The 25,287-nt window shown below is 57.4% G+C and overlaps 3 protein-coding genes and 1 long non-coding RNA gene across 7 annotated transcripts; 3 read left to right on the top strand and 1 right to left on the bottom strand.

The window, feature by feature from the left end:
- Positions 1 to 3,942: 3,942 nt before the first annotated feature.
- On the top strand, positions 3,943 to 7,948 carry HOXA10 (homeobox A10). The gene is made up of 2 exons (XM_041727555.1): positions 3,943 to 5,116; positions 6,314 to 7,948. The coding sequence occupies exons 1-2, from the start codon at positions 4,150 to 4,152 to the stop codon at positions 6,586 to 6,588; spliced, it is 1,242 nt and encodes a 413-aa protein (XP_041583489.1). The 5' UTR covers positions 3,943 to 4,149; the 3' UTR covers positions 6,589 to 7,948.
- On the bottom strand, positions 7,154 to 9,509 carry LOC121474612. Of its 2 annotated transcripts, XR_005983432.1 has the most exons (4): positions 8,807 to 9,509; positions 8,078 to 8,211; positions 7,399 to 7,712; positions 7,154 to 7,295 (listed from the first exon to the last, which is right to left on the bottom strand). It is a non-coding gene; the product is annotated as an uncharacterized LOC121474612 (long non-coding RNA). The 2 variants fall into 2 exon arrangements; XR_005983433.1 differs by lacking the exon at positions 8,078 to 8,211 and having other exon boundaries at positions 8,807 to 9,503.
- A 1,018-nt stretch (positions 9,510 to 10,527) lies between these two features.
- HOXA9 (homeobox A9) lies at positions 10,528 to 16,236 on the top strand. Of its 2 annotated transcripts, XM_041727569.1 has the most exons (3): positions 10,528 to 13,472; positions 13,650 to 13,739; positions 14,841 to 16,236. In XM_041727569.1, the coding sequence occupies exons 1-3, from the start codon at positions 13,160 to 13,162 to the stop codon at positions 15,077 to 15,079; spliced, it is 642 nt and encodes a 213-aa protein (XP_041583503.1). In that variant the 5' UTR covers positions 10,528 to 13,159; the 3' UTR covers positions 15,080 to 16,236. The 2 variants fall into 2 exon arrangements, with proteins under 2 accessions (XP_041583503.1, XP_041583501.1); XM_041727567.1 differs by having other exon boundaries at positions 10,528 to 13,739.
- A 2,593-nt stretch (positions 16,237 to 18,829) lies between these two features.
- On the top strand, positions 18,830 to 25,150 carry HOXA7 (homeobox A7). Of its 2 annotated transcripts, XM_041727570.1 has the most exons (3): positions 18,830 to 19,062; positions 22,018 to 22,605; positions 23,607 to 25,150. In XM_041727570.1, the coding sequence occupies exons 2-3, from the start codon at positions 22,227 to 22,229 to the stop codon at positions 23,939 to 23,941; spliced, it is 714 nt and encodes a 237-aa protein (XP_041583504.1). In that variant the 5' UTR covers positions 18,830 to 19,062; positions 22,018 to 22,226; the 3' UTR covers positions 23,942 to 25,150. The 2 variants fall into 2 exon arrangements, with proteins under 2 accessions (XP_041583504.1, XP_041583505.1); XM_041727571.1 differs by lacking the exon at positions 18,830 to 19,062 and having other exon boundaries at positions 21,251 to 22,605.
- Positions 25,151 to 25,287: the final 137 nt, after the last annotated feature.

The raw sequence follows: 25,287 nt of genomic DNA, 5'->3' as shown, positions 1-25,287 counted from the left end.
CCTGGAAATGATGACATTTTTAAAGATGAACAAGAAAAGAATATCATGGATTACAAAAAAGAAAAACGTCTAACCATACAGTAAATGAGAGAATCAGAGAAGTCCAGAATTTTTGTTAACATGGATGTGTGAAAGTAGCTTTTATTTTTCCTCTCTGGGGCTGCAGCCCAACTCCACAACCGGCCAGATAATTCTGAGCCTGGAAAGCACTGAGAAAGACTTTTAGATACAAATTGTTTCTTGGCTATCTCAATCTCAGTACCTAGTATTTTGAAAAAAAGAGGTGGGGGTTTGGGGTAGTAACAGTTTGTTATTTCTCATCCTTTGCGAGGGCCTACTCAGAAGGAGGCTTCCACTCTCCGGTGAAATGCATCGTGATCCTAGCCAAAGAGCTTACTCCGCTGGCCTGGCCTTTCCTTCGGCTCCAGAGCCACGGGGAGGAGGAGTGTTATTACCCAGGTAGAAATGGACGGTGTTTACTCCTAAATAAAACATGGGCCTTGGGGGCTGCCACAGAACCGCTACACAGGCCTGGTTGAAGGAAGCAGACACCGAGACTTTTAGGTCAAAGGCACCCTGAGGGTGAGAGAGAAATTCAGCAGCTGGGAGGGAGACCGAAAGGAAGAGAGGGAAAGAGGGCAAATGGGCTAAAGGAAAGTATCCTGGGGCCGACCCCGTGCTGCAACTGGATCGCTGTTCTTAATCTCTCGGGATGGGGAACCTCGGCAAAGCGCTGGCGATCGATAAACGGAATATTCTATTGAGGAAGTTAACACCTCGGCGTTACAGTCTGGGGAGTGCGGAGCGTTGGGGGCGGTCGCGGATGCTGGGAGCTCCGAGACCAGTTGAAAGGGCAGCAGCATCTAACTTGAGCTTGCGCTGCGTAGATACCTTCTCCACCGAACCGGCGGCAGCAGGCCAGTCCGCGTCCGGGGCGCGTAGGCAGGCTGTCCGGTGCTTGCTGCTCGGCAAGCCCCGCTGGGGGTGGGGCGGCGGTCCACGGCCAGAGAGGAACTCTCACACGGGCTTACACACTCATCATCGTCATTAAAAAAAAAAAAAAAAAGCAAGAAACAGCATAAACTCAACATCCCATTTGGTTTATTACAAGGGGAGAAAAGAGGCTGGAAAAAAACATTCCACTTTCCCATAGGTCAGTGAAGACCCAAGTGCCAATGCCATGGTCTGCGAGGCTGCAGCGGGCCTTCCACCTCCCCTAAGTCCTTTAAGTTCTTAAAACAGATGCAGTACCAAACTGCCTTACAATGTAACCTTGGTTGGCACCTGCCTGCTCCTGGATCCCATCCAGCCTAGGAGCCCATTTGGTCACTCTACAGGGCCCTGACCAGACGGAGCCTGAGCTGCTTACTGCCGGGCACCCGGCTTGTCTTACCAGTCAAACTGGCAGGGCTGCTGAATTCCGGAGAGTCCTGGAACATTCTGGAGGGCCCAAGGAGAAGGATGTGAAGAGTCTGGGGACTCTTTGAAAATGATGGGTCAAATTGTGGGGATGCCAGATGTCTATTTTTCACAGGATAAGAATCAGAGTTTGGCCTTAGCTTTTCCAAAGGGTCCTTAACTTTCAAAAAGAAAGATGGGTTTCGATCATTGACTTTCACTTTATTTTCTTAGCTTCTACCATCCCAAGCATTCTCTCCTATGGCCACTGGCCCTTCCCTTCCCAACCTACAGCCTTGGGAAGTTGCTTTCTGCCTTTAGTGTGGAGAGGAACCAGACCCTGGCCCAACCAGCCAGCCAGGACCCATTCTTCTCAAGGAACCCCTCTCTCCTTCTTGGGACCTACTTCATCACTCTCTGCAGAGCTTTCTTGATTGGCATGGACAGTGCTATGGGGGTAAACCCCCTTCTCAGGCAGTCCTCAGCTTTGTGGCATTTCCCAGTAGCACTGCTAAGTGCAACAGTCCCAATACCTTCCATCTTCCTGGAGAGCTGGATATGGACCAAGCCCATCCGGAGATGGATCCTAGGTGTCCCTGTTCTGAAGCTTTTCCCTATTCAACTTTCTTGGCCTCTGGGCTTCACCAGGTTAGAATTTGCCTTGGTCTTGTTGGTGGGAAGGAGGTGGGGAGTGAAGGACAGTCCCTGATCTCTCCACACAGACTTGATTCTGCTCCGGCTGCTAGTGCAGCCTCAAGATCTTGTTGGATTGGAGAGAACTGGTTCTCAGACTCTCTCCCCTCTCTCCCCTTTCTTTTCTCTCCCTCTCTCCTTCTGTCTGTCTCTCTCTCTGTGTCTTTCTCTATCCCCCTCCTCTCTACCCCAGAGGCGGGTCCGCGGAGCCAGTCACCGTGAGGCACAGGCCGGTTGGGTGGAAGTGGCTGGAGCGCAGTGCAAGCAGTGGTGCGGCCGCCGGGGCTGCGCGCCGAGCAGCCACAGCAGGCAGAGACCGCAACTGCTAGCATCTCAGAAGCCACCGTCAGGGTTCTTCCGCCAGCTCTCCCCGTGTACTCTCTGAGTCTTCTCAGGCTCGGCTTCCTTCTCGGACTAGGTTCACAATGGCAGGAACAAGGCCAAGTGCCTGGCAAAGCACCCGGGATGCAAAGGTCTTTCCCCGTTGTAGGCAGAGGCCTGAGCGGACTGCTTCCTGGGATCCCGGCGTTCAGCGGCCCGTCAAGGCCTCTGTAGGGGCTGGAGCTGGTGCGGCGGGCAGGCCTGGGGCATCCTGGATAGCTGTGAGCCGAAGGCCTGGGGTAAGTCAGCGACCTCCTGGGCTCCACTGGATCCGGGCCGGAAAAGGTCGCATTTCCTGAGATACGTCTGAGGCCCACACGGGGGCTAGCGCCGTGGGCCAGCGGTTTCCAGTTGACTAAGAGCACATCCCTATGGCCAGGGAAGAAGGAGGCCCTGGTGTCTGCTGAGCAAAGGGCCTGGCCTCCGAACGCTGCTATAACTGGGCCACGAGCCCAGCCCGGCCTTGCCGGGAACGGATTTCCTCACCGCGGGCCTCGTTAAAATGCGCACACCGCGGGAGAGAGGGCTGCCCCAGCCGCGGGTTTGGAGGGGAGGGGGGAGAGGGGAGGGGACGGAGAGGCAGGAGTGTGGTGACACTGGTTCTTGTCATAACCTCCAAGAGCGTGCGAATGCCAAGGCTAAAGGGAGAGCTTGAGATAGAGATGTCCATCTGCCGCCCCCTCCTCCGAGTGTCCCCCTCCAGGTCTTCGCCTCCAGCCCAACTGAAGACCCTGAAGAGCAATGTTTCTTTCACTTCTCTGAAACGGGGTATAAGCTTGAAAGCTACCCGGATGATGGGGCTGTGGGATGCCTGGATCTGGCTCTGACCTCCGAATAGGGGTAGGAGAGTCTTTCAGCCAAGGTTACCAGTTGCTTTCACCACCTCCACCCCCACCCCCACCACCCCCCCAGCTCGGTTCAGCTCACCAGGGTCCACCGACAGGAGCTGCAGAGAAAGCAAGCCAGGTGAGCACACCAGAAGCAAAGATCCTAACGGGATCAACGACTGGCAGAGGAGTGTAGAGGGGCTGAGAAGCCAGGGCATTACATTTTGTGGGGAAATTCTGTGCGGGGTGCAAGGAAAAAGTGGCAATAGCCAGCTTCCAATGCGCGCTGGACCTCGGACACTCTAAGGGTCTTGGTGGCCTTAGGGCCAGGTCCTCCACTTTTGGGAGACAGCTCCAGGTCCCGAGCTGAATGGGAAGAGCCTGAGGCCCCGACAGGCCCCCTTAATGGTTAGAGTGCCTGGAGGGCTAGTGGCTGATTCCGAAACGAGAATGGGGAGCACCCAAGGCGGGCCAGGGTGCGCACCATAAACACCCCACTTGTTAACTGCGCGGGGGCCCAAGGGCCCTTCAAAGAGACCCCGCAGGAGAGCTCGCGTCCGAGCGTGGGCGGGGCTAGCCCAGGGGCCAGGCCCCCCACTAGCACGTTGGGGCAGCCCCCACAGCTCCTGGCCTTTGGGCTGAGGTATTGGGTGTGCGTCTCCCGGCCCATCAATACAGATTACATATTTATATCAATCGTGGGCTCAGAGGGCGCCCTCGGAGAGCGGCCCCGCGCCTACGAAACCAAACTGGGAGTGGTCGCGCGGAAACTCTGGCTCAGGATTGGCTGCGGGCACCCGCCGCGGTGCGGGGGGATTGCTAATCGTATTCAGCATGTTTTGCACAAGAAATGTCAGCCAGAAAGGGCTATCTGCTCCCTTCGCCAAATTATCCCACAACAATGTCATGCTCGGAGAGCCCCGCCGCGAACTCTTTTTTGGTCGACTCGCTCATCAGCTCGGGCAGAGGCGAGGCCGGCGGCGGTGGCAGCGGCGCGGGGGGCGGTGGCGGCGGCGGCTACTACGCCCACGGCGGGGTCTACCTGCCGCCGGCCGCCGACCTGCCCTACGGGCTGCAGAGCTGCGGGCTCTTCCCGGCTCTGGGAGGCAAGCGCAATGAGGCGGCGTCGCCCGGCGGCGGCGGCGGCGGCAGCGGGGGCCTGGGTCCCGGGGCGCACGGCTACGCGCCCGCGCCTATAGACCTGTGGCTGGACGCGCCCCGGTCGTGCCGGATGGAGCCGCCCGAGGGGCCGCCGCCGCCGCCGCCGCCCCAGCAGCAGCCACCGCCCCCGCCGCAACCACCCCAACCCCCGCCGCAGGCCACCTCGTGCTCTTTCGCGCAGAACATCAAAGAGGAGAGCTCCTACTGTCTCTACGACTCGGCGGACAAATGCCCCAAAGGCTCCACCGCCGCGGCCGAGCTGGCCCCCTTCCCGCGGGGCCCGCCGCCCGACGGCTGCGCCCTGAGCACCTCCAGCGGGGTGCCAGTGCCCGGCTACTTCCGCCTCTCCCAGGCCTATGGCACGGCCAAGGGTTACGGCAGCGGTGGCGGCGCGCAGCAGCTCGGGGCCGGCCCGTTCCCCGCTCAGCCCCCCGGGCGCGGCTTCGACCCGCCACCCGCACTCGCCTCCGGCTCAGCGGATGCAGCCCGGAAAGAGCGAGCCCTCGATTCACCGCCGCCCCCCACGCTGACTTGCGGTGGCGGCGGCGGGGGCTCCCAGGGCGACGAGGAGGCGCACGCGTCGTCCTCGGCCGCAGAGGAGCTCTCCCCAGCCCCTTCCGAGAGCAGCAAAGCCTCGCCCGAGAAGGACTCCCTGGGTAAGCAGGGCGCGCTGAAGGGCCGCAGGCAGGCGGGCAGACAGGCAGACCCAGAGAAGGGAAGGAGCGGAGAGCCAGGAGTCCGCGCAGCAGCCGGCGGGCCTTGGCCCAAGCTGCAGGCAGGCTGACCTTGTGAACTTGCTTTTTAATATTTGGGCGTGGGGACGCAGTAAAAATTCATGTCCTGCTTAGCGCCGCACACCGAGACGTCCTCCGCGCTGGCCTCAGCTCACCCCAGTTGGGGTCGAGGGCACGGACGAGCAGCCCCCCTCTTGTGCATGCCCTTCTCCGTGGCCCCGAGCACCCCAAACCGTGGTCTGGGCCCAGCCTCGAGGCGCGGCCCACGCGGGGGGAGGGGGAGGGAGGAAAGTGGCTCGCCCGCAGATAGCGCGGATGTTTGTAAGGCATCCAAAATAAGCAGCCGCCAGCACCAATAAATAAGCCCATTAACCGGCGAAGTTCGAGTTTACGATCCCCCATGCTTTTTTCAAAGTTGCTGGAGGGGCGGGAATCCTCCTTGCGGGGAGAAGAAAAGGCAAATCCGGCCCGGACGCCGGGCCCCTGAGCTGAGAGGCAGAGAGGGGCCATTTCGCTTCCCCTGGAACTCGGAGTCGCCCAGACTGCATGTCTCTGGCTCCTGGAAAGACGTGAGGGACGGCCCTTGACCCCGAATCCGTTTTTCGTGCCTTCCCCGTGTCCCAACTACGTCCTAGCTCCTCTCCTCATTAGGCCTTAGGCAATCAGGGTACAGGAATGGGACCCAAGCCCCGCTCCTCACCTCCCTTCCAAGTAAGCACCCATGCCCCCAGACTGGGGGCTGCAGGAAATGCTTGTCTGCCTTGGGGCGAGAAGCAAAGAAAGGTGTTAAGTTCAAGATATACAGCCTGCCCTCCCAGGCCGTTCTTTCCGTAGGCTAGCTCCAGACAGCTTTGTGCTAAAGCAGGTGTTTGGAAAAAAGTGGAGGAAAATGTAAATTGGGCGAGTTGGTGTAGATTGGAGGCCCTCTCCATCTTTGCACAAGCCCTTTGGAGGAATTGCTCTTTCTGAGCAAGCTAAAGGAGGGTGGTGGTTGTGCAAAACTCTCTCTGTGTGACTTAGGGCATCCCTCTTATGGCAGAGAAGTCCCAGGTTCACCCCTACGCACAGCCTAGGGTGGCCCCTATTTAACCTTCCCTTCCTTATTCTCTTAAATGCTAGGCAATTCCAAAGGCGAAAACGCAGCCAACTGGCTCACTGCAAAGAGCGGCAGGAAGAAGCGCTGCCCTTACACCAAGCACCAGACGCTGGAGCTGGAGAAGGAGTTTCTGTTCAACATGTACCTTACTCGAGAGCGGCGCCTAGAGATCAGCCGCAGCGTCCACCTCACGGACAGACAAGTTAAAATCTGGTTTCAGAACCGCAGGATGAAACTGAAGAAAATGAACCGAGAAAATCGGATCCGGGAGCTCACAGCCAATTTTAATTTTTCCTGATGAAGCTCCAGGCAATGCCATTTTTTTTGTTTTTTTGTTTTCGCTGCCAGAGAGCCGGTCTCCTCCCTCTGTCTTCGGCCTCTGCCGGGAACTCGCACCTGTGCTGGAGCCCCATCCCTCCCTCCCACACTCGCCATCTCGCTGGCCGTTACATCTGTGCAGGGCTGGTTTGTTCTGACTTTTTGTTTCTTTGTCTGTTTGCTTGGTGCTGGTTTACTTGTGTTCTGGGGGAAAAAGCCATATCGTGCTAAATTTCTATAGAGATAAATATTATCCTAAAGTGTTGAGTGGTGACTGGGCTGCTTTGCTATCTTGGGGTTCCTCTGCTGGAAATGGCTCCTGTCCTCCCGGTGGAGCTGGTTTCCTGCGGGGGCGGGCAAACCTAGCCCGGAAGGCCGAGGTCCCATTGTAGGCGCTGAGGTGTCTGGCCTGAGGTCAATGGTGCAAGGAGCCGCCACCGGACTCGCTGCCTGGAGTGCTGGGCTGTGTTTAATCAGGGGACACAGGCCCCTGGCTTTCTTCTTTCTTTCTTTCCTTCCTTCTTTCTTCCTTCCTTCCTTCCTTCCTTCCTTCCTTCCTTCCTTCCTTCGCAAAGAGAAGGGCTTACAGGCATGGACATGCAGGCTGGCAAAAGGGCTTGGCTTTGGCTGATTAGAAAATTGAGAGTCAGAAAGATTAATCTTTCCTTTCTCTGTTAGATATCCCAGCTTTAAAAGAAAAAAGAAAAAAAAAAAGAACGATCAGGAGAAGGAAACTTCTCTTCCACTTTGTGTAAGGTCTTGCATTGTGGGACTAAATTATTTCACTTACCTCTGAATTTCCATACCCTTCTGGCTGTAGATAAATAATCTAATGTAGATTTGTTTATGCGTGTGGATTTAGTGGGGGCTTTTTGTTATTAAATAATTGTTACCACTGGTAACACGACAAGCACACCACAATTCTCCCTATCTTGTGGAGAGTTTTCTTTCTCATTTTCTTTTTTTCTTCTTCCTCTTTTATTTTTCCCTTTCCGAAATTCACAGAATCCGAGGAGGGCTGGGGCAAGCGGAATAGACTAGAGAAGGGAGACATTGTTTGGGTTTCCTTTATACTGTGAAGTTACATGCATAAAAGGGTCAAACCTGTAGGTGCAGAAAAAGAAAAATTATAAATACAAATCTGTATAAATGTCTATTATTATGAAAAATTGCCAATCTTGTTTTATGCAAATGCATTCTATCGTTATTATAAATGTTAGTTCTAGCTCTATTTACTTCTAATCTTAAATCAGAATAAATTAATATTGTAATGCTGCTGTGCGTGGAAAAAAAAAGACGATGTTTATGTTCTTATAGAAGAATAAAAGCTGTGGAATGAAGCTTTTTAATTTTACCTCTTTTTTTGACTTCTTATCTTCACCTTCCACTTTATCCCGTCCACCACTTTTACAACAGGAGGACTAGCCCGCGCCCCCTGCAATTACTTTAGGCATCTATTTAAATATTACCTAGACGGTCGTAATTTGTCTGGGCCCTATAGCCCTGGTGCCGTAAGGTTTGTCGGCTTTTGTTCAGTTTTATGACTTGCTAGTATATCTGGATTGTGGCTGTCTTGGACCAGTGGTTTCAGTTGAGAGAGGAGCTGCATAGACAGAGGAAGCCAAACAGGATTTCTTTCGGGAGCCCCAGGGAGGCTCGCAGACGCCGGTTGTTTTGTGGGTCCCCTGGTCTTAGATGACCCCCAGCCTAGAAATCAGGGGAGCAGGCTGGGCCCAGGGCGCGTCACTAGCGTCCGCGGCAGCAGTTAGGTGGACTGCTGCCGGCTGCACGCCCCCTCCCCCAGCACGGCCTCCCCCACCTGGTCGCCCTCCGCGGGGCCACGCGTTTCCTGCTCGCGGGAGGTGGGGGGGGGGCGCGACGGCAGGGGGAGGGGGCGCGGGAGCGCGCGCCCCGGCTGGCTGGCTGGCTGGGAGGGAGAGAGGGGGAGAGCGAGCCGCGCGGGGAGCGAGCGCCGGAGGCCGCGACCAGACCGGGAGCCGGGCTCGGTGCCGTCCCAGGCGCTTTCGAGTCGCCCGGGGCTGCGGCCGCCTGGCGCCGGCTCGCCGAGGAGCAAGATTTGGGGAACCAGCACGCACACTGCTCGCTCTCCTTTCTTCTCGCTTTTCCCCTCTCCTTCCATTTTCCTCTCTCTCCTTTACCTTCCTTCCCTCCCCGCCCCCCTCCCAGATTTACCGTACCGGGGCCGGTGGCTTCTCCCTCCGCGACGCCTTAGCGGCAGCGCGGGACACACAGTGGCAGCGCGGGCGCAGGTTGGCAAGGGGCCGGGCCGGGCGCGATCGCAGGGTTCTCCCTTGGCGGCGGCGGCGGTGGCGGTGGCGGCGGCGGCGGCGGGCGAGGCAGCCCCGCGCGGGCAGCACCAGAACTGGTCGGTGATTTAGGTAGTTTCCTGTTGTTGGGATCCACCTTTCTCTCGACAGCACGACACTGCCTTCATTACTTCAGTTGAAATCGTCTCCAGGTACCTGTGCGCGCGGGGGCCGGGCCGGGCGGGGCATCCGGGCCCTGGTCGTGCCAGGCCTGCGGTGGCAACCTCGGCTTTTCCCGCGTAGGAGCCTCGTCCCTGCCTGCTTCTCAGCGTTTTGCCAGGCTGTTGGCCGCATTCCCCATCCCCACCTGGCCCAGAGCAGGTACGGTCAGGTTAGCTGCTCCTAGGCGGACGCCAGGGGCGTGGTAGGGATTCTGGGCCCCGCGCCATTCAAGGTCAGGGGCGCCCGCTTCCATCCTGGGACTCCCCCCCCCCCCCCCATCCAGGTCATTCTCCTGCAAGGCTGGGATCCAACCAGCTCCAATCCAGGGCAGGAGATCAGGAAAGATCCCTTTGAGAGAGACTCAGGCCAAACTAGGAAGGAGGGACAGGGCAGAAAGGGGCTGGGATCCTGGCCTTGTCACTTACCCTTCTCTGTGTAAGCTGCCCTCTGCTCCCAGGAGTCGCCTTTGACTCGTTTCTTTTGTCTTTTATTTCCTCCTTTTCTTCCTCTTTTTTCTTTTTCTTTATCCTTTCCTTTACTTCTTCCTTCCTTCTTTCTTTCCCTTCATTTGCCTTTCATGTTCGGTCTCTGTGCACCCAGTTTTCTATCTCCACTTCCTGTCTGCCCATATCTTCCTTCTGGAGGGACCCAGACCTGGCTTGGGGAGAGCCTGGGGCGGTGGTCTTATTTTTTTCTGCGTGCTCAAGTTGGGGTTGTAATCATCTGCCAAGGAAGGGCTCGCGTGGGACAGCTGTCGAGGGCTGTGGATCTGGGCCTGGTGTGTCGCTGCACAGACAAGGCCTCGGTTACGATCACGACCGGATGGCGGCGGCCTTGCGTTCTTACTCGGCGGGTCGGCAACCACAGCCTATGAGATCCGGATGAGGGGGGCATTCGCGGCGTTTTTGTGTGCCCACACCGAGGGCAAGGAGGCCTTCGCCAGCCTCACTGGGCACCTGAGGCTGGGACCTGGGCTGAGGCCACGCCAGGCTCCGTGGAGCCTGACTATGCGGGGAACTCCTCCTGGAAGCTTCCTCCGCTCTCCCAGGCCTGCCTGCAGGTCCCAGCCCTGGCTTTAACTGCGGTAGGGGAGCCCCGCTAGGGCAAAAACTGGTTGCTTGTTTGCCAGTAGCTTCTCCCAGGTTCAGACTCTGTTAGAAATGGCATCCTTGGTGCGGAACGGGTGCTGGAGAGAGGGACCCTTCCAGCTCCAGTCAGCTTCACATAATAGGGGAAAGGTGTCCTAAATGCTACAACCATTGGATTACAAACTTGAGTCCTTGTTCCAAGTTGTAGTCCACTTTGGAAGGCAGTTGAACCATTCTTGGTCTGGAACAGAAAATAACTTTCATCCCTCCCTGCTCCCCAAACGCACACTCATGGGGCCTTGAGACTCATGCCCACTGAGCTGTGTGTGCTTCCCTTCCCAGCTCTGGCTGCCGGCCCTGGAACTGTTTCCATTGCTCTGCCTGCGGTCCTCTTATCTGAAAGGCCAGCACACCGCTTTCCCCTCAAGTCCTCTGTGCCATTTTCCGGACCAGAGTATTGGATTTGTTTAGAGGCCAAGGTTTTAGAACTCTCAGGCGAAAAGAGGCGGTTTGTAATTACATCCATTTATTATTTTTTTATATACACACTCAGTCCCTTTCATTTCCAAAATAAAAGCTGACTCCAAAGCCTGAATATTTTCTCCCCAAGTCTCTGGACTGACGAAGAGGTAATATTAGTTTTTTTGGTGAGATTTCTTCCCTTTTAGGCACCAGTAAGGACTGCTTAACACTCAGCGCCTGCTAATTACTTGGTAACTGTCCTATTCTGGGGATTAAGGCTCTTTAAACAGCCTTTCTATATATTTAAAAAAAAATACTACTAATAATTCGAGTCTTCTCTGGGCACAAAAAGTCAAAAAGCAATGAGGCGAGTCCAGCCTGCTTGCAGACAATTGCAATTAGGAGCGAGGTTTCCTCCAGGGTTAATGTTCCTTAATGAAAATCTCAGAGGCACCCGCGAACTGCCCAATATTTGGGATACACCGGGATGCGGTGGGGGTGGGGATCAGGCGGAGGAATTTACAGGGAAAGGAAAATATTAGGGGGGAGGAGGCTGAGGCGACCAGGACCAGCCACGTCGGAGTTCACTGTGTCGGCCACTTCCCTCTTCCGGCGAGAGCGGATAAAGGGGCACCCGGTTGGTCTCCGCCGCGCTCCGCAGCCTCGGTCTAGGGGAGAGCCTGGCGTTCGAGGGTCCCTGTCCCGGGTAGGGATGTATCAGGCTTTGGGGGAGGATTACTGGAACTGCTGGGGAGCATGAAGGCAGAAAAGGAGATGGAAGCGCCCTCGTCGCCCGCCCTCGCCGCTAGGGAAGTGGGCTAATGAGAAACACACTCTTGCAGGCACAGTGTTCACACGTGAATTTAATTACCCCGTTTTTTGGAGTCGAGGCTTTCCGTTCGGATTTGGGGTGGGTTTTTTTTTTTTTCTTCCAACTACCAGAGGCCTTTTAATTTAACCCTGCAAGACTCTGAGGGGTGAGAAATGCCCTCCTCAATGTGGCCAAGCTAAGGAATGGGATTAAAGTCAATGCCCCGTGCCCCTCCCCGCTTTAATATCTAGCCCTGGACTTGAGCCGCGGTCGCCCAGCTTCGGGCTGTCCGGCCTGGTGAAAACCGAGGCGGGGCCCGGGGCAGTGGCCAGAAAGGAAGGAAGGAAGGAGCCCTGAGGAACCCATCCTGGGCGGCGAGGCCACGCTCCCGTGCGGGCCTCGCAGTTCCCGGAGCCCCGCGGTCTGTGCGGCTGGGCTGCCTTCTCGCAAGCCGATCTCGCCCTCCACGGAGGCTGCCTCGTGCGGTTCCCACCCCCCCCCCCCCCGCAAGCTCGGGTTGGGGGAACGCGACAAACTTGCCGAGCTCAGCGTGAGGGCCTTTGGGGTCGGGGCACAGTTTTGGGTCTCCCGCTGCGTTCGCCTGGGTCTCCTCCTGATTCCCCGCAGAGGACTCGTGGGGCGCGAGGGCGCGCGGGGGCGCGCGGGGGCGCGGGGCCGGGACCGAACCCGCGGCACAACCAGGCCCTCCAACCCTTGGCTTCTGGGACAAGCTGGCAGCTCCTCGGTGGAGCGCTCGCTGGAGGCGCAGCGGGCGAAGCTAGGAGCTAGCTGCCCGGGTGTCCTGGGATCCCATGGGGGCAGATTTCAGGGCCCCACTATAGGCAGTGCCCTCTCCAGGGCCTGTCGCTGCCCAGCGCACTCGGGCAGGGGTTGGTGGTGACTCAGTTTGGGACGGATACTGCGTTGAATTTGACTTTTCGCGGCCCGTCCGGGGTAAACTCGCATCTCCCGGGACTGCAGGGATTATTTACAGGGAGCTCGCCGACCAAGCACAACACTCTAATTTAACCTTTCCAAGTCCTCGTAAATTTTTACAGCTGGGAGCCACGGCGAAGCAAACGAATCTGTTGGTCGTTCCCAACTTTTCCACCAGCCTGTGTGGCTTCTGAAACAATAACTCCTTATGAAATATCATAAATATAGATTTAAATACAGTAGAGCGAGAATGCGATTTGGCTGCTTTTTTATGGCTTCAATTATTGTCTAATTTTATGTGAGGGGCTCCACTGGCCGCACTCGCACGCGGGACCCGCGCCTTGCTGATGGCGTGATTAATTGTGATATAAAATAGTCCGCTTAAGAAGTGTGTGTCTGGTGGTGGCGGTGGGAGGGGAGGGAGCACGGAGGCAAGGCCAGATTTGATCTTTTAATCTTCGTTGGCCACAATTAAAACAAACCCGATCGTGGAGCGCCGCGATCCCTTTGCATAAAAACATATGGCTTTTGCTATAAAAATTATGACTGCAAAACACCAGGCCATTAATAGCGTGCGGAGTGATTTACGCGTTATTGTTCTGCCGGGCGGGCACGTGACGCGCGCGGCCAATGGGGGCGCGGGCGCCGGCAACTTATTAGGTGACTGTACTTCCCCCCCCCCTGGTGCCACCAAGTTGTTACATGAAATCTGCAGTTTCATAATTTCCGCGGGTCGGGCCGACCGGCCAGGCGCGGGGCACAGCGATGGCCACCACCGGGGCCCTGGGCAACTACTACGTGGACTCGTTCCTGCTGGGCGCCGACGCTGCGGACGAGCTGGGCGCGGGCCGCTACGCGCCGGGGGCCCTGGGTCAGCCTCCCCGGCAGGCCACCGCGCTGGCGGAACACCCCGACTTCAGCCCGTGCAGCTTCCAGTCCAAGGCGGCGGTGTTCGGCGCCTCGTGGAACCCGGTGCACGCGGCGGGCGCCAACGCGGTGCCCGCTGCCGTGTACCACCACCATCACCACCACCCCTACGTGCACCCCCAGGCGCCCGTGGCGGCGGCGGCGCCGGACGGCAGGTACATGCGCTCCTGGCTGGAGCCCACGCCCGGCGCGCTCTCCTTCGCGGGCTTGCCCTCCAGCCGGCCTTACGGCATTAAACCTGAACCACTGTCCGCCAGAAGGGGTGACTGTCCCACGCTTGACACTCACACTTTGTCCCTGACTGACTATGCTTGTGGTTCTCCTCCAGTTGATAGAGAAAAACAGCCCAGCGAAGGCGCCTTCTCCGAAAACAATGCTGAGAATGAGAGCGGCGGAGACAAGCCCCCCATCGACCCCAGTAAGTGTCTCCTCCCTTCAGACCGGCCGCCGCCTCCACGCCGGCCACCAGGATCTGCCAGCCCTTCGGCTTTCTCTTGACCCTGCCTTCGCCTGCGCCGCCGGGAGCCTCTTGAGCAGGGGCCGGGAACCAGAAGTTGCTGTTTAGGATGCCTCGGATGGGGCCCCAATTCCAGAGAGCAGTGACAAGCCGGCTACCGGGTTGAGGGGGGAGGGGAGGCGGCTGCTGCGGGGGCAGAGAGAGAGAGAGAGAGAGAGAGGGCGGGGCGGGCGCTGCCGGCCAAGCCAAGACCAGCCGCCCCTCTCCCTGGCTGCCCGGTACCGAGACAGCAATACTTTGGGCCGTTCTTCGAAAGCAGCTCGGCAGAGAGTCTTTTGTGCGGCTAGATTGTCCTGGAGCGGCGGCAGCCACCGCAGCCTAGACCCCGGAGAAGACGGCCGATTCCCTCCACGTCTTGCCTTCAGCCAGTGGCGGCGTAAATCCTGCCCAGGATGAGGCTGTAGGCGACCGGGCCACCGTGGTCCCCTTGCCAGATTATTCAAATACACTGGAGAAGTGATCCGCGCCCTTGGGGCGCCTTGGGGCGCGCGGTGAGGGCTGCCGAGGCTCCCGCGGCCTTTCAGGGAGGTCAAAGAAGGATTGGGGAGAGAAGGAAAGGAGGGGAAGGGAGGCTACACACAGAGACCGTGTGTATGCGTGTGAGATAGTGAGAGGGAGAAGAGAGTATGAGTGTTGCGGAACACGGGGCAGCGTGCTGTCCCTGTGCCTGGCCAGAAGAGGATCTATTTCCAAATTTCACTCCTTGCACAGTGTGCAGAGGGTGCAAAGAAGGAGAGGAAACGGACCACAGGACAGAGGAGGAGAAAGGAGGGTCTCGTGAGGGAGGGGGAGGCCGAGGTTTTACTGCGTGCAATTGTAAGTGACCGGTCCTCTGTCTGTCGGCCACAGTTCCATTGTGTACGGTTCCGCTGCCCTTCCCTAACCAATTCCGCAGCATCCTGCGCTTTGGCCGAAGACCCCAGGAGGCTCCCTGGCCCCCAGTGGAGGGGGGAGGTGGGTGCTTCTCCTCGTTCTGAACCCCCTTGTCTGTCTCCCTCGCAGGCAACCCTGCTGCCAATTGGCTCCATGCGCGCTCCACGAGAAAGAAGCGCTGCCCCTACACCAAACACCAGACGCTGGAACTGGAGAAAGAGTTTCTGTTCAACATGTACCTTACCAGGGACCGCAGGTACGAGGTGGCCCGACTGCTCAACCTCACCGAGAGGCAGGTGAAGATCTGGTTTCAGAACCGCAGGATGAAAATGAAGAAAATCAACAAGGACCGGGCAAAAGACGAGTGATTCGAACGGAGTTCATTTAGAAAAGAGAGAGCGAGCGAGCTAGAGAGAACGAGAAAGAACTGCCTGATCCCTTCCCCCCCCCCCCCATTCCACCCCAGGCCTCCACCACCCCGCACAAAGCGGCTCTAAACTCCTGGCCTCCTCTCCCCCTGGCAAACCCTGCTCTGGCCGGCTCCTCCGCCTGCCGCTTTGATGGAGGAGGTATTGTAAGCTTTCCATTTTCTATAAGATGAAAAAAGGTGGGGGGACATTAGCGCTGATGGCTGTGTGTGCTGGCTTGTATATATTTTTAAAACAATCTACCTGTTCCTGACTTCAAACAAACAAACAAAAAAACTACCTTTTTATAATGCACAACTGTTGACTGGCGGGCTGTATAGTTTTTAGTCTGTGTAGTTAATTTAATTTACTCTTTGTGTGGCAGAGCGATCTGCCCAGATACTTGAACACTGTGTTTTATTGTGGTAATTATGTTTTGTGACTCAAACTTCTGTGCTGGGTGATGCACCCGTTGTGATTGTGAAAGCTTAGAATTCAATTTCAACTCAGGTTGTTGATGAGGGAGAAAAACAGTTGCATAGAGTATAGCTCTGTAGTGGAATATGTCTTCTGTATGACTAGGCTGTTCACCTTTGACTGTAAACTAGCTGTAAGGATTTCTCAGTGAAATAAAATTTTAAAAGAAAGAAAGTGTTCTCCAGGATGCATAGATTCATGGTTTTTCTCTTCTTTTGAAATGTGGGCATTTTAGTCTCTACATGCTCTATAGACCTGTCTTGTCCATTGTATATATAATCCACATATTAAAGAAAAAGTAATCAGACAAGCTTGAATATTGTTTTTGCACCGGATGAACATTGAGGAAATTCGGAGCTATACATATGTGCAGAAGGTTACTACCTATGGTTTACATTTAATTTTAATTGGGGGGGGGGATGAATGCTTATTGTAATGGAGTTAATTTTATTGATAATAAATTATACACTATGAAACCGCCATTGGGCTACTGTAGATTTGTATCCTTGATGAATCCGGGGTTTCCATCGGGCTGAACATACACTGTATATTTTGCAATATTTACCTCAAGGCCTACTGACCAAATTGTTGTGTTGAGATGATATTTAACTTTTTGCCAAATAAAATATATTGATTCTTTTCTATTTATTTCGGGTCAGCTCTTTGCACCTTTTCCTCTGGGATTAGGGGAGCGTGGGTAGAGTCTCTGAATGGGGGCCGGGCTGGGCTGGGTTGGAGGAGGACAGAATCTGAATTTTACCTCCTGCGGGCTTTTGCAGCGGGGACCTGCGGCAGCCAGCTGCGCTCCCACTCCCGCCGGCTGCCTGGGCGCGCAGCAAGGAGCGACGAAGGAAGGCTAGGAAACGAGGGGCAGCGAGGCCTAGCTCCCAGGGTTGACCTGTCCCGTTTGCGGGGAGGCCCAGAGGCCTCTGAGGAGTTGGGCTGAGATCTCGGGTATCCTTGGCCAAGAGTAGTAAAAGGCCACCCTTTCATCTTGGCACCCCCAGAAATTTCCACAAGCCGGGTCCACTGAGTCTCCGGGGCCTTCCTCTGGCTTGGGGTGGAATGGGGGGCGAGTGGAAGGGCAGGGCCGAGTGCTGAAGGGCCTGCCTCCTGAGGAGTCTCCACGGAGGGAAACAGGAGCCCGACTGCCCCGACTCGGCCGCCAGGACAGATGTTTGGGGGCTCCCAGGGGGCCGAAGGCTTGCACCCCGCACTTCAGGGCCTTCAGTCAGGCTGGCCAACCTGGGGGGCTCTGGGTTCTGTACCACACTCCCCTCCGGAGCACAAGTCCTGGCAGAGGCAGGGCCTAGGCAGCCGGGGAGCCTGAAACGCCATAAAAGCAAATGAGGGCTGTTGCCGTTTATGGGGTGTAAAGGGCTGCGGGGGGAATAGCTACAACTTCGGAGGAGGCCCGAGCGCCTTATAGATGTGGCCAGAGGGTTCACCTCATCTCCCACCCCCCTTTTCTTTTCTCGCTCTCCTCGCCCTCCCCCCACCACCCCGAGACTTCTGGAAAGTTGTCTGAGTTCCGACGCTTTAAGGGGGAACCAGGACGCCCGAGGGATGGGTCTTCCCCTTACACCCCCACCCCCACCCGCCGCCAGGTTGGGACGCCCTCTGTTGTTGCAGACAGAAGGAACTTCAAAGAATGGGCAGTAAGGGTGTGCCATAAAGGCCGGGTCTGCGAACTGTCTGGAATTCGGCCCTTAATGAGTTTACAACTGTCCAGCCCCAATTAAGATTTTCCACCAAAGCCCTTTCATTTGTTTGCTCTGTCTGCACCGATAAAGCGGCTGCGGAAACAGCTCTTTTATGGGCACCGCGCTCTCGGCAGCGTAGATTCCGGGCTCCACGCACACACACCGCCCCCTCCGCCCCAGGGACCCGGCCCTCGCCCACCTTTGGGAGTGGGGCGCCCCGGCCCGCCTCGGCGGCCGACGAAGTTCAGGCCGGGCTGCCGGGGCTGCAGTGCAGAGATGCGGCCAGCAGATGGCAGTGTGGCTCCACGCAAGAGGCGCCCGCGCCGCCATCTCCCGCCGCCGCAACCCTGGGAAGTTCCTAAGATGTCGACTTGACGCCAGCCTTCCTCGAATGGGAGCCCCAGATTTGAATGCACTGCGCTCGTATATTTTCTGTGCTGCTCAGGCCGGGCCGCAAACCTCGTTGGGAAACAGGCAAGCGGTGGGGCTCTCCAGACCCGCACCGCTCCGGGCCCCCTTTCCTCTCCCCGATTCCGGAGGCCTAAGCGCTGCGTGGCTGCAGCTGTGCGGCGGCTGCGGGGCTGCAGCCCCGGGCGCGGGGGCGGCTCTGAGGTCACCGTCCCCAGTCCGGGACGGGCCTTGGGCCAGCGCGACGCTCGGGGAACTCGACTGACCGGCGGACACACCGCAGGACTGAGGCCTCCAGCCCCGGGACTCGGTGACCTCCCGGAGGGTGTGCAGAGGGCGCCTACCTTGGCCAAGGGTTCTGCGGCGGCGGCGGGGGAGGCTCCCTCACGCTGCGCCCGGGTACCGGCCCCGGGGAGCCAGCACCCTGGAGAGCCAGGACCCCAGGGCCCCAGGACCCGGCCGCCTCGAATAAGTGACAGTAAAGTCAGGCGGCTGAAAATCGGGGGGGGTGGGGGGGGGAGGCATTCCTGCTGACTTTCTAGCGTGCGTTTGGCGGCTGAATTGCCCGAGATGGAGAATCCCTGGGAGCACAGCGGGGGCTGCTTTGATTGTTCTAAAAATAAATGCGATGCTTAAAATAATGATCATGAACATCCTCGCTCCGGGCTAGGAGTTCACTTCGTGGAAGCTGCCGGTGCTTCTCTCGCCACCGAATTTCCTTGGCAGTGGAGCGGCTCCGGAGGCGAGGAGGAGGGAGAGGACCCCAAGCTAGGCCCAGCCTATCCTGGACCGTGGGCGGGGAACACGCCCCGGAACCTTGCAGGAGGCGCCGCGAGCGCGGGTGCGAGGATCAGCCCGTGGTGCTCAATAGTTTCAGAGGGAAAACGCAAAGCAAACAGAGAACCCCTCGAAGCACCCCGGAGCCCTGTGAACACGCCACGCGGTGTGTTTATTTGGGTTGTAATAGTCTCTGCCAAGCCCACAAAATGTTTACAACCTGCGTCTCCGCGCTGTACACGCTGTAAAACTGGGGACTGGATTTTGGCTGACATCTCCTGAGGGTTTCTCTCTCTCTCTCTCTCCTTCCTTCCCTCCCTCCCTCTTCCCTCTCCTCCCTTCTCCGTTTATAGACACACGTTGGTATTGCAGCACACGTCCTCATTATATTTCCTTATATAACACACACTATTTGACAGCATCTGATTGTAAGAAGGGTTTTATATAGCTTCCCCGAGAGCCGACCGTGGCCATGTATCCAAGCTGCAGATAGAAAGCTCAATTTATGTAACTACAAATAAATGGTGAAGGAGCAGATCGGTGGCGACCGCTTCTCTCCACCAATGACGGAGGCTTCAGGTAGGTGCCGGCGGGTTGGGATCCCAGAGGCCTCACGGACTGCCACGCGCGGGGCCTCCCTTGCCCTTGGCCGGCTGGTTGGCTGGGTGGCGGCTCTCCTGGCCAGGCAGCCTGGGAAGCGCTTCCCTGGTTAGCTGCCAGCCTTCGCTCCTTTGCACTCGTCGTCGGGCATGGATTTGTCCCCGCGCCGGCACCGGGGACTGCTCAGTGGCGGAGGAACCGAGCGCAGCCCGCGCGAGGGGCAGGGGCGCGAGTGGAAACGTTAAGAGAAGCAAATCGCCAGCCGCCAGACTCCAGGCAGGCTCCCTGCGCTCCCCCCACCCAGAGCTGGGCTTGCATTCTTAGCTGGGCTGCAATATTGAGCAGTTTGGTAACAAGAAGCAAGGGAAACACACTCCGTGTGATAGGTAGGAACCCAGATCTCCAGGAGAGCGGTGAGAAAAAAAAAAAAAAGTCTTTATGTAAAGACAGCTCGGCTGATGAGAAACCCGCCTGCACGTGCCTGCTCCATCCAGGCTGATCGTCAACGAGTATTTCTGTGAATATGATCACATATAACCCAGTGCATTTGTGTCTTTTCAGACAAATAAGTAGGAAAGCAATGGATCGAGAACACGAGATTAAGGAGGCCTTACTGAAAGCCTGACTCTGTCTGGCCTTTTCGTTTTAAAACCCTGCCACAGGAGGCAGGAGGAAAGAGAGAAGCCCAGAAACGAAAGAAAGGATTCGGCACCCGCGGGGCTCGGCCCAGTTGGCTGACTTGGGCCCGGAGAGGCTGAGGCCCTGACGGCAGTATCTGGATTTTCCTTGGCCCAAGCGGAGGGGCAGTGCGTCCTGCCAGGACCGTTTGGACCTGCGCCGGAAAAACCCAGGCAGGGATGAGCCTGTGGCGTGGGCTCCGAGCCCTCTTGGCTGGGATTGCGTTCCTTCTCGTGCTCCCCGAAATGTATCCCCACCGGGTCTGGGTCCTTTCACTTCAGGGCAAGGTTTTGCTTTAAACGCCATCGCTGTCGGCTGCTCCAGCCGGCCCGAGTCTAGACAGACGGCGGCGGCGGCGGGGCCGGGTCTTTCTCTTTGCATCTTGCTCTGTGTCACCCGGGGAACAATTTATTGGTCTAAAGCTGTCTAATTCCGTCTCTTTGATCTCCTAGCTTCCTTGCTTGCTTCGTCTTCCTTAAACTTTTTTAGGTTTTTATTTCCTGCCAGAAAATGATGCTATTTAGAATATTTAGTTTTTCTTCTCTTCCCATGTTACAGCCTCCATTCCCCAACTGAGACAGGCTATCATCCCGGTCCTCCATAAAGGGCATCCCCGGATATTGCCTCCCCACCAGCCCCAGTGCCCCCAGGGGAAACCAGCAGGCGCCCACCTGCCCGGACGGCCCCCACCTCTCCACCCACGCCCCTGGGCAGTCCACTAGGCAGGAACTAGGGCTCCGTTGCATCCGGGTCTGAACCCTCTTGCTGCCTTTTGTGCTCCTGGGACCCCCTGAGAGGGTGCAGTGAACAGGGGCGGCCTGGACTCTCTGAAAGTGATGGGAAGTGCTTTGTACACAAGGAACCAAACTCTATAATTTAGAGGAGAATTTCCGGAGCAATTCCATTGTGAGGTCGGGTTTATGGTGTGCAATCGAGCTGAGCAGTAAAAGGCATACTGACCTGGCGGCTGGGCTTCCAGCGCGGCCTGAGCAGTTTATGAGGCGTTTAGGGGAAGGGTTCGCCCCACCACACTCCACGGAGCGGTGGGCGGCAGGGGCTTCGGCTGGTCCAACCCTGCACAGGGTTGGAGGCTTGGAAAGGTAAGCTCCATGCGTTGGGGGCCTGGATGGGGAGGAGGGAGACTATTATGTGTTCCCCTCTCTGTGAGTCAGTCTTGGAAATGTGAAGCCTCCAGAGCTGGGTGGTCTTTTGAGAAGTGTCCCCCTATTTTGTTTTGGGGGGTCTCTAAAAGAAATAGAGGTCCATAATGGGCTGAGGTACCCAGGCACCTGGGCCCCTCTTTCTCCTCTCCAAACTGGCTCTAAAGTGTGTATTGCTTGCTCCCAGGCACTCAAGACCAAGAGGAGCTGGCAGAGGCCCATGATTGGCCCTGAAGAAGCTTTCCAGACAAGTCCCAGCTCTAGGGGTACCTGGAAAGGTGTAGGGCCTGAGGTTCCTCCAGCCTTAGGGAAGGAGATTTGGTTCCCTTGGAGCCAGGGGGAACCAGAGGTTGCAGGGAGGACAAAAGAGGAACTAGCCAGTTCTTAGGCTGCCAGAGGCCAGCCAGGTGCCCAGCAGCGAATGCACAGAGCCTGCCAGGACAGCGGTGTCCAGGAGGAGGGAGGAGAACCCCACGTTAATAAATCTGTTGGCAAATGAGGCTCATTAATAGATAAATATTTCACTGCTTCCTTTAAGGCGGATAAACAGTGTGCCGCCGATTAAGGAAAGGAAGCTGGGAGACGTTGACTTTATTCGAACCACATGGTTCCAGTTTGTGGTGGCGTTCTCGCTGCAGCTGGAAGCGACGCTGCGCCGGCCCCATCTGGATCGCAGTCTAAATGGGCCTATTGCCCGGTGGACCTGGACGGGGGTGGGGGCCGTGGGGAGGGTGGGGGGTGGAGGGTGGAGGAAGATGAGGGCGAAGAACCGATTTGCCCAGAGCTGAGATTTGCCCACGGGCTGCCGTGGGGCGGGCGGGTGCGCAGAGGGTAGAGACCCTCGCTAGGCTGGGTCAGGAGACAGGACAGGGGGCGGGAGGGCCCGCAGGCTCGGTGCAGAGTTCGGTAACCGGCAAGAGGAGGCTGTCCCCGGCCGAGCCCGCGCAGCCTCCGCCGCCGGCCAGGCGTCCAGGTGGCGCTGGGCCGAGCGCTCGCGCGGAGCCTCGGGGCCCCTTCCCCGCGGGGCGCGCCGGACCCGCGCGGCGCGGGCAGATTCGTGGGCCACATATTTGAGCCTCTTCCCCTTCCATTCTAGGCTGCCGCGGGCCCCGCGGAGCAAGACCACCTGTGAGGGCTGCCGAGATTGGCGGAGGCGGTCATGTGGGCGGTCACGTGCTGCGGCGAGCTCCGTCCAAAAGAAAATGGGGTTTGGTGTAAATCTGGGGGTGTAATGTTATCATATATCACGCTACCTCGTAAAACCGACACTGAAAGCTGCCGGACAACAAATCACAGGTCAAAATTATGAGTTCTTCGTATTATGTGAATGCGCTTTTTAGCAAATATACGGCGGGGGCTTCTCTGTTCCAAAATGCCGAGCCGACTTCTTGCTCCTTTGCGCCCAACTCGCAGAGAAGCGGCTACGGGGCGGGCGCCGGCGCCTTCGCCTCCAGCGTACCGGGCTTGTACAATGTCAACAGCCCCCTGTATCAGAGCCCCTTCGCGTCGGGCTACGGCCTGGGCGCCGACGCCTACGGCAACCTGCCCTGCGCCTCCTACGACCAAAACATCCCCGGGCTCTGCAGTGACCTCGCCAAAGGCGCTTGCGACAAGGCGGACGAAGGCGCGCTGCACGGCCCGGCCGAGGCCAATTTCCGCATCTACCCCTGGATGCGGTCTTCAGGTAGGCGAAGCAGCCGGGCGGGCGGGCGGCGGGCGGGGCGGCGGCGCGGGGCGCGGGGCGCGGGGCTGCGGAGCGCGGGGCGCGGAGCGAGGCGGCTGCGAGCCGGCGGCCCCGTGACTCCAGGCGGCGCAGCCTTTCTGGTTTTAATTAGAGTCAAGGCGCCATAGCGTGGAGAGCCCGTAGCATTGTATGTAAATGAGGCTCATAAAACTTTTTATGACCCAATTAATGGGTTCGATCCTCGTAAATTTATTTAACTCCATTTGCCTTGGAATTTTAACATTTTGTTCGCTATTCTCTTTCTCTCTCTTTCTCTCTCCCTTTCTTCTCTCCCTCCCTCCCTCCTCCTTTTCCTTTCGGCCAGGCTTTCCTTTTTCAAAAGCAGGAAGAGCCAAACCCTCCTTCAGCCCAGGGCCCCTCTGACGCCCCTGTGCCAGGGGCCATTTAAAGGAGGGGTGGGGAACGGAGAGAGCGGGGACAGGGGGGTCGGAGCGCCCCAGGAAGGTCCGGGGATGGGGGCGCGGTCTTCCAGGGAGGAAAGGCGCCCCTGGAGTGCGGACTGCCCGAGGGTCACCCACTTGCCTAGCAAGGGGCGGAGGGGGGGGAGCGGCCCAGCTCGCCTTTGAATGGCAAAAGCGCAGCGTCTCCCACTTGCCCACACTCTATATTTACAATTTCCCTTTGTCAGGGGGAAGCAGGACATTGTGGAAGCCTAGCCGGCTGGAAAGGGCGGTTGTAAAGTTGGGATTCTGCGCCTTTCCTCCTCACAGAGCTGCCTGCGCGTCTGGCACCGCAGTTGGGGTCTTGCGCTGACGCTCCCGCTCCTCCCCCAGCTCCGTTCGGGGGCGCGGGCGGAGGGGGGACGCGCGCCCGGGTCAGCGCTGGGAGAAAGGTGCAGGCTCCGGGACGGCGGCCTGGCTAATGCACTGTCCTGTCTGTGTCTCTGTTGGTTTATCTGTCCATGTGTCCATGCGTCCGTGTGTCCGCATGTCTGCTCCCAGGGCCCGACAGGAAGCGGGGCCGCCAGACCTACACGCGCTACCAGACGCTGGAGCTGGAGAAGGAGTTCCACTTCAACCGCTACCTGACGCGGCGCCGCCGCATCGAGATCGCCCACGCGCTCTGCCTCACCGAGCGCCAGATCAAGATCTGGTTCCAGAACCGCCGCATGAAGTGGAAGAAAGAGCATAAGGATGAGGGTCCGGCCGCCGCCGCCCCCGAGGGCGCCGTGCCCACCGCCGCCGCCGTCGCCGCCGCCGCCACCGCCGCCGCCACCGACAAGGCCGACGAGGAGGACGAAGATGAAGACGACGACGACGAAGAGGAGGAGGAATGAGGGGCCAAGTCGGGGCCCTGGCTGCACCAGACAGTCGGGAAAAGCGTCTTTAGAGACTCACTGATTTTATTTACAAAAGTGGAAAAAATAAAAAGAAAACGTAAAAACAAAAACAAAAACAAAAACAAAACAGTCCCCAACCTGCACCCATCTGCCCCATTACCCATTCCGGCTCCCATCTTTTCTGGACCGAGCAGCCGCCTAGCCTGGGTCCCCTTGGGGATCTCTCTGCCCCCAAGTACCCCCAGCAGACACCCTCCCTAACCCCAGTCGGACCAGCTCTGTGCTGGCACGGCTAAAATACTACCTAGCACAGGCCTCAGCGAGAGGCACCCCAAACTACCTATGGGCCCAGCCCCAGTAGGCCTCCACTCCCAGGAAGCCCAGACCTGTCCCCACACTGGCAAACACCCAGCACCTCCCCCATACCGACAAGGACCTGATCTTCTCAGTACTACCTACTAGTCCCAAACTACCTATTTTGTGCTCACTGGCTCGCCTGCTACCTAGTGCCGGCCCCTTCCCCGGCCAGGCCCCTCCTGCTTCTGCCTGGCAGCCTTGAGGGGTCCCTGAGGCTGCATGGAGAAGGCACTGGGGTCCGGGGACCAGGGTATTGGCTTCTATTTAAATTGAAAAATAATATATTTATTCCAAAGCATTCTAAGTGCTGCAACCTAGAATCCCTCCTTCTCTGGCCTGGGCATCCCAAGTTCAGGCCCACTACCCCCACTTCTGGAGGGGAGCATTCCCAAGCTAGCTGCAGATCTCTGGGTTAGCTTCTGCTTAGTAGGACTGCAGAGTTGCTCCCAGCCTCCCCGCACCTCCCCTGGCCCCCATATCCTACTGTCCAGCCATGTTGAATATATACACCCTGACTTTTCCTACAATAGCAAATATTGTATATTTGAACAAGATTTTTTTTGTCATTTATATAGTCTTGGAGCTCATTTGTAAGGCAATGTCTTGACTTGGGAAGGATGTGTTAATGGGGTGACTTTGTAGCATGGTGTGTTGTCTTGAGCTAACTTTATAGCTGGTGGGGAGAGCCATTGCCCTTCCCAATGCCCTTCATCTCTTGTGTTGTCCTGCGTCCCCCTTGTCCCTGTAGGCTCTAGCTTGGGGTTCCAGGAATGGGAAGGCACGCTTCCTGTCTTGCCCAGCTACCCGTGTTTTATGTAACAAAAATAAAGATGCTTGGTGACAAAGAAATGTGGACTGCTTCATACAGGGGGGCCTGGGAAAGAAAGGTAAGCATGACTGGAGAGCAAAGCCTGGCTATGTCTGTATGTCCAATGGGGCTTTGGAGAAGCAAAAGTGGAAGGACAAATAGGGTCCAAGTGTTGAGT

This window comes from Vulpes lagopus, chromosome 13 (genome assembly GCF_018345385.1).
Source record: "Vulpes lagopus strain Blue_001 chromosome 13, ASM1834538v1, whole genome shotgun sequence".
NCBI classification, from domain to species: domain Eukaryota; kingdom Metazoa; phylum Chordata; class Mammalia; order Carnivora; family Canidae; genus Vulpes; species Vulpes lagopus.
This window is presented reverse-complemented; position numbering and strand designations above follow the sequence as displayed.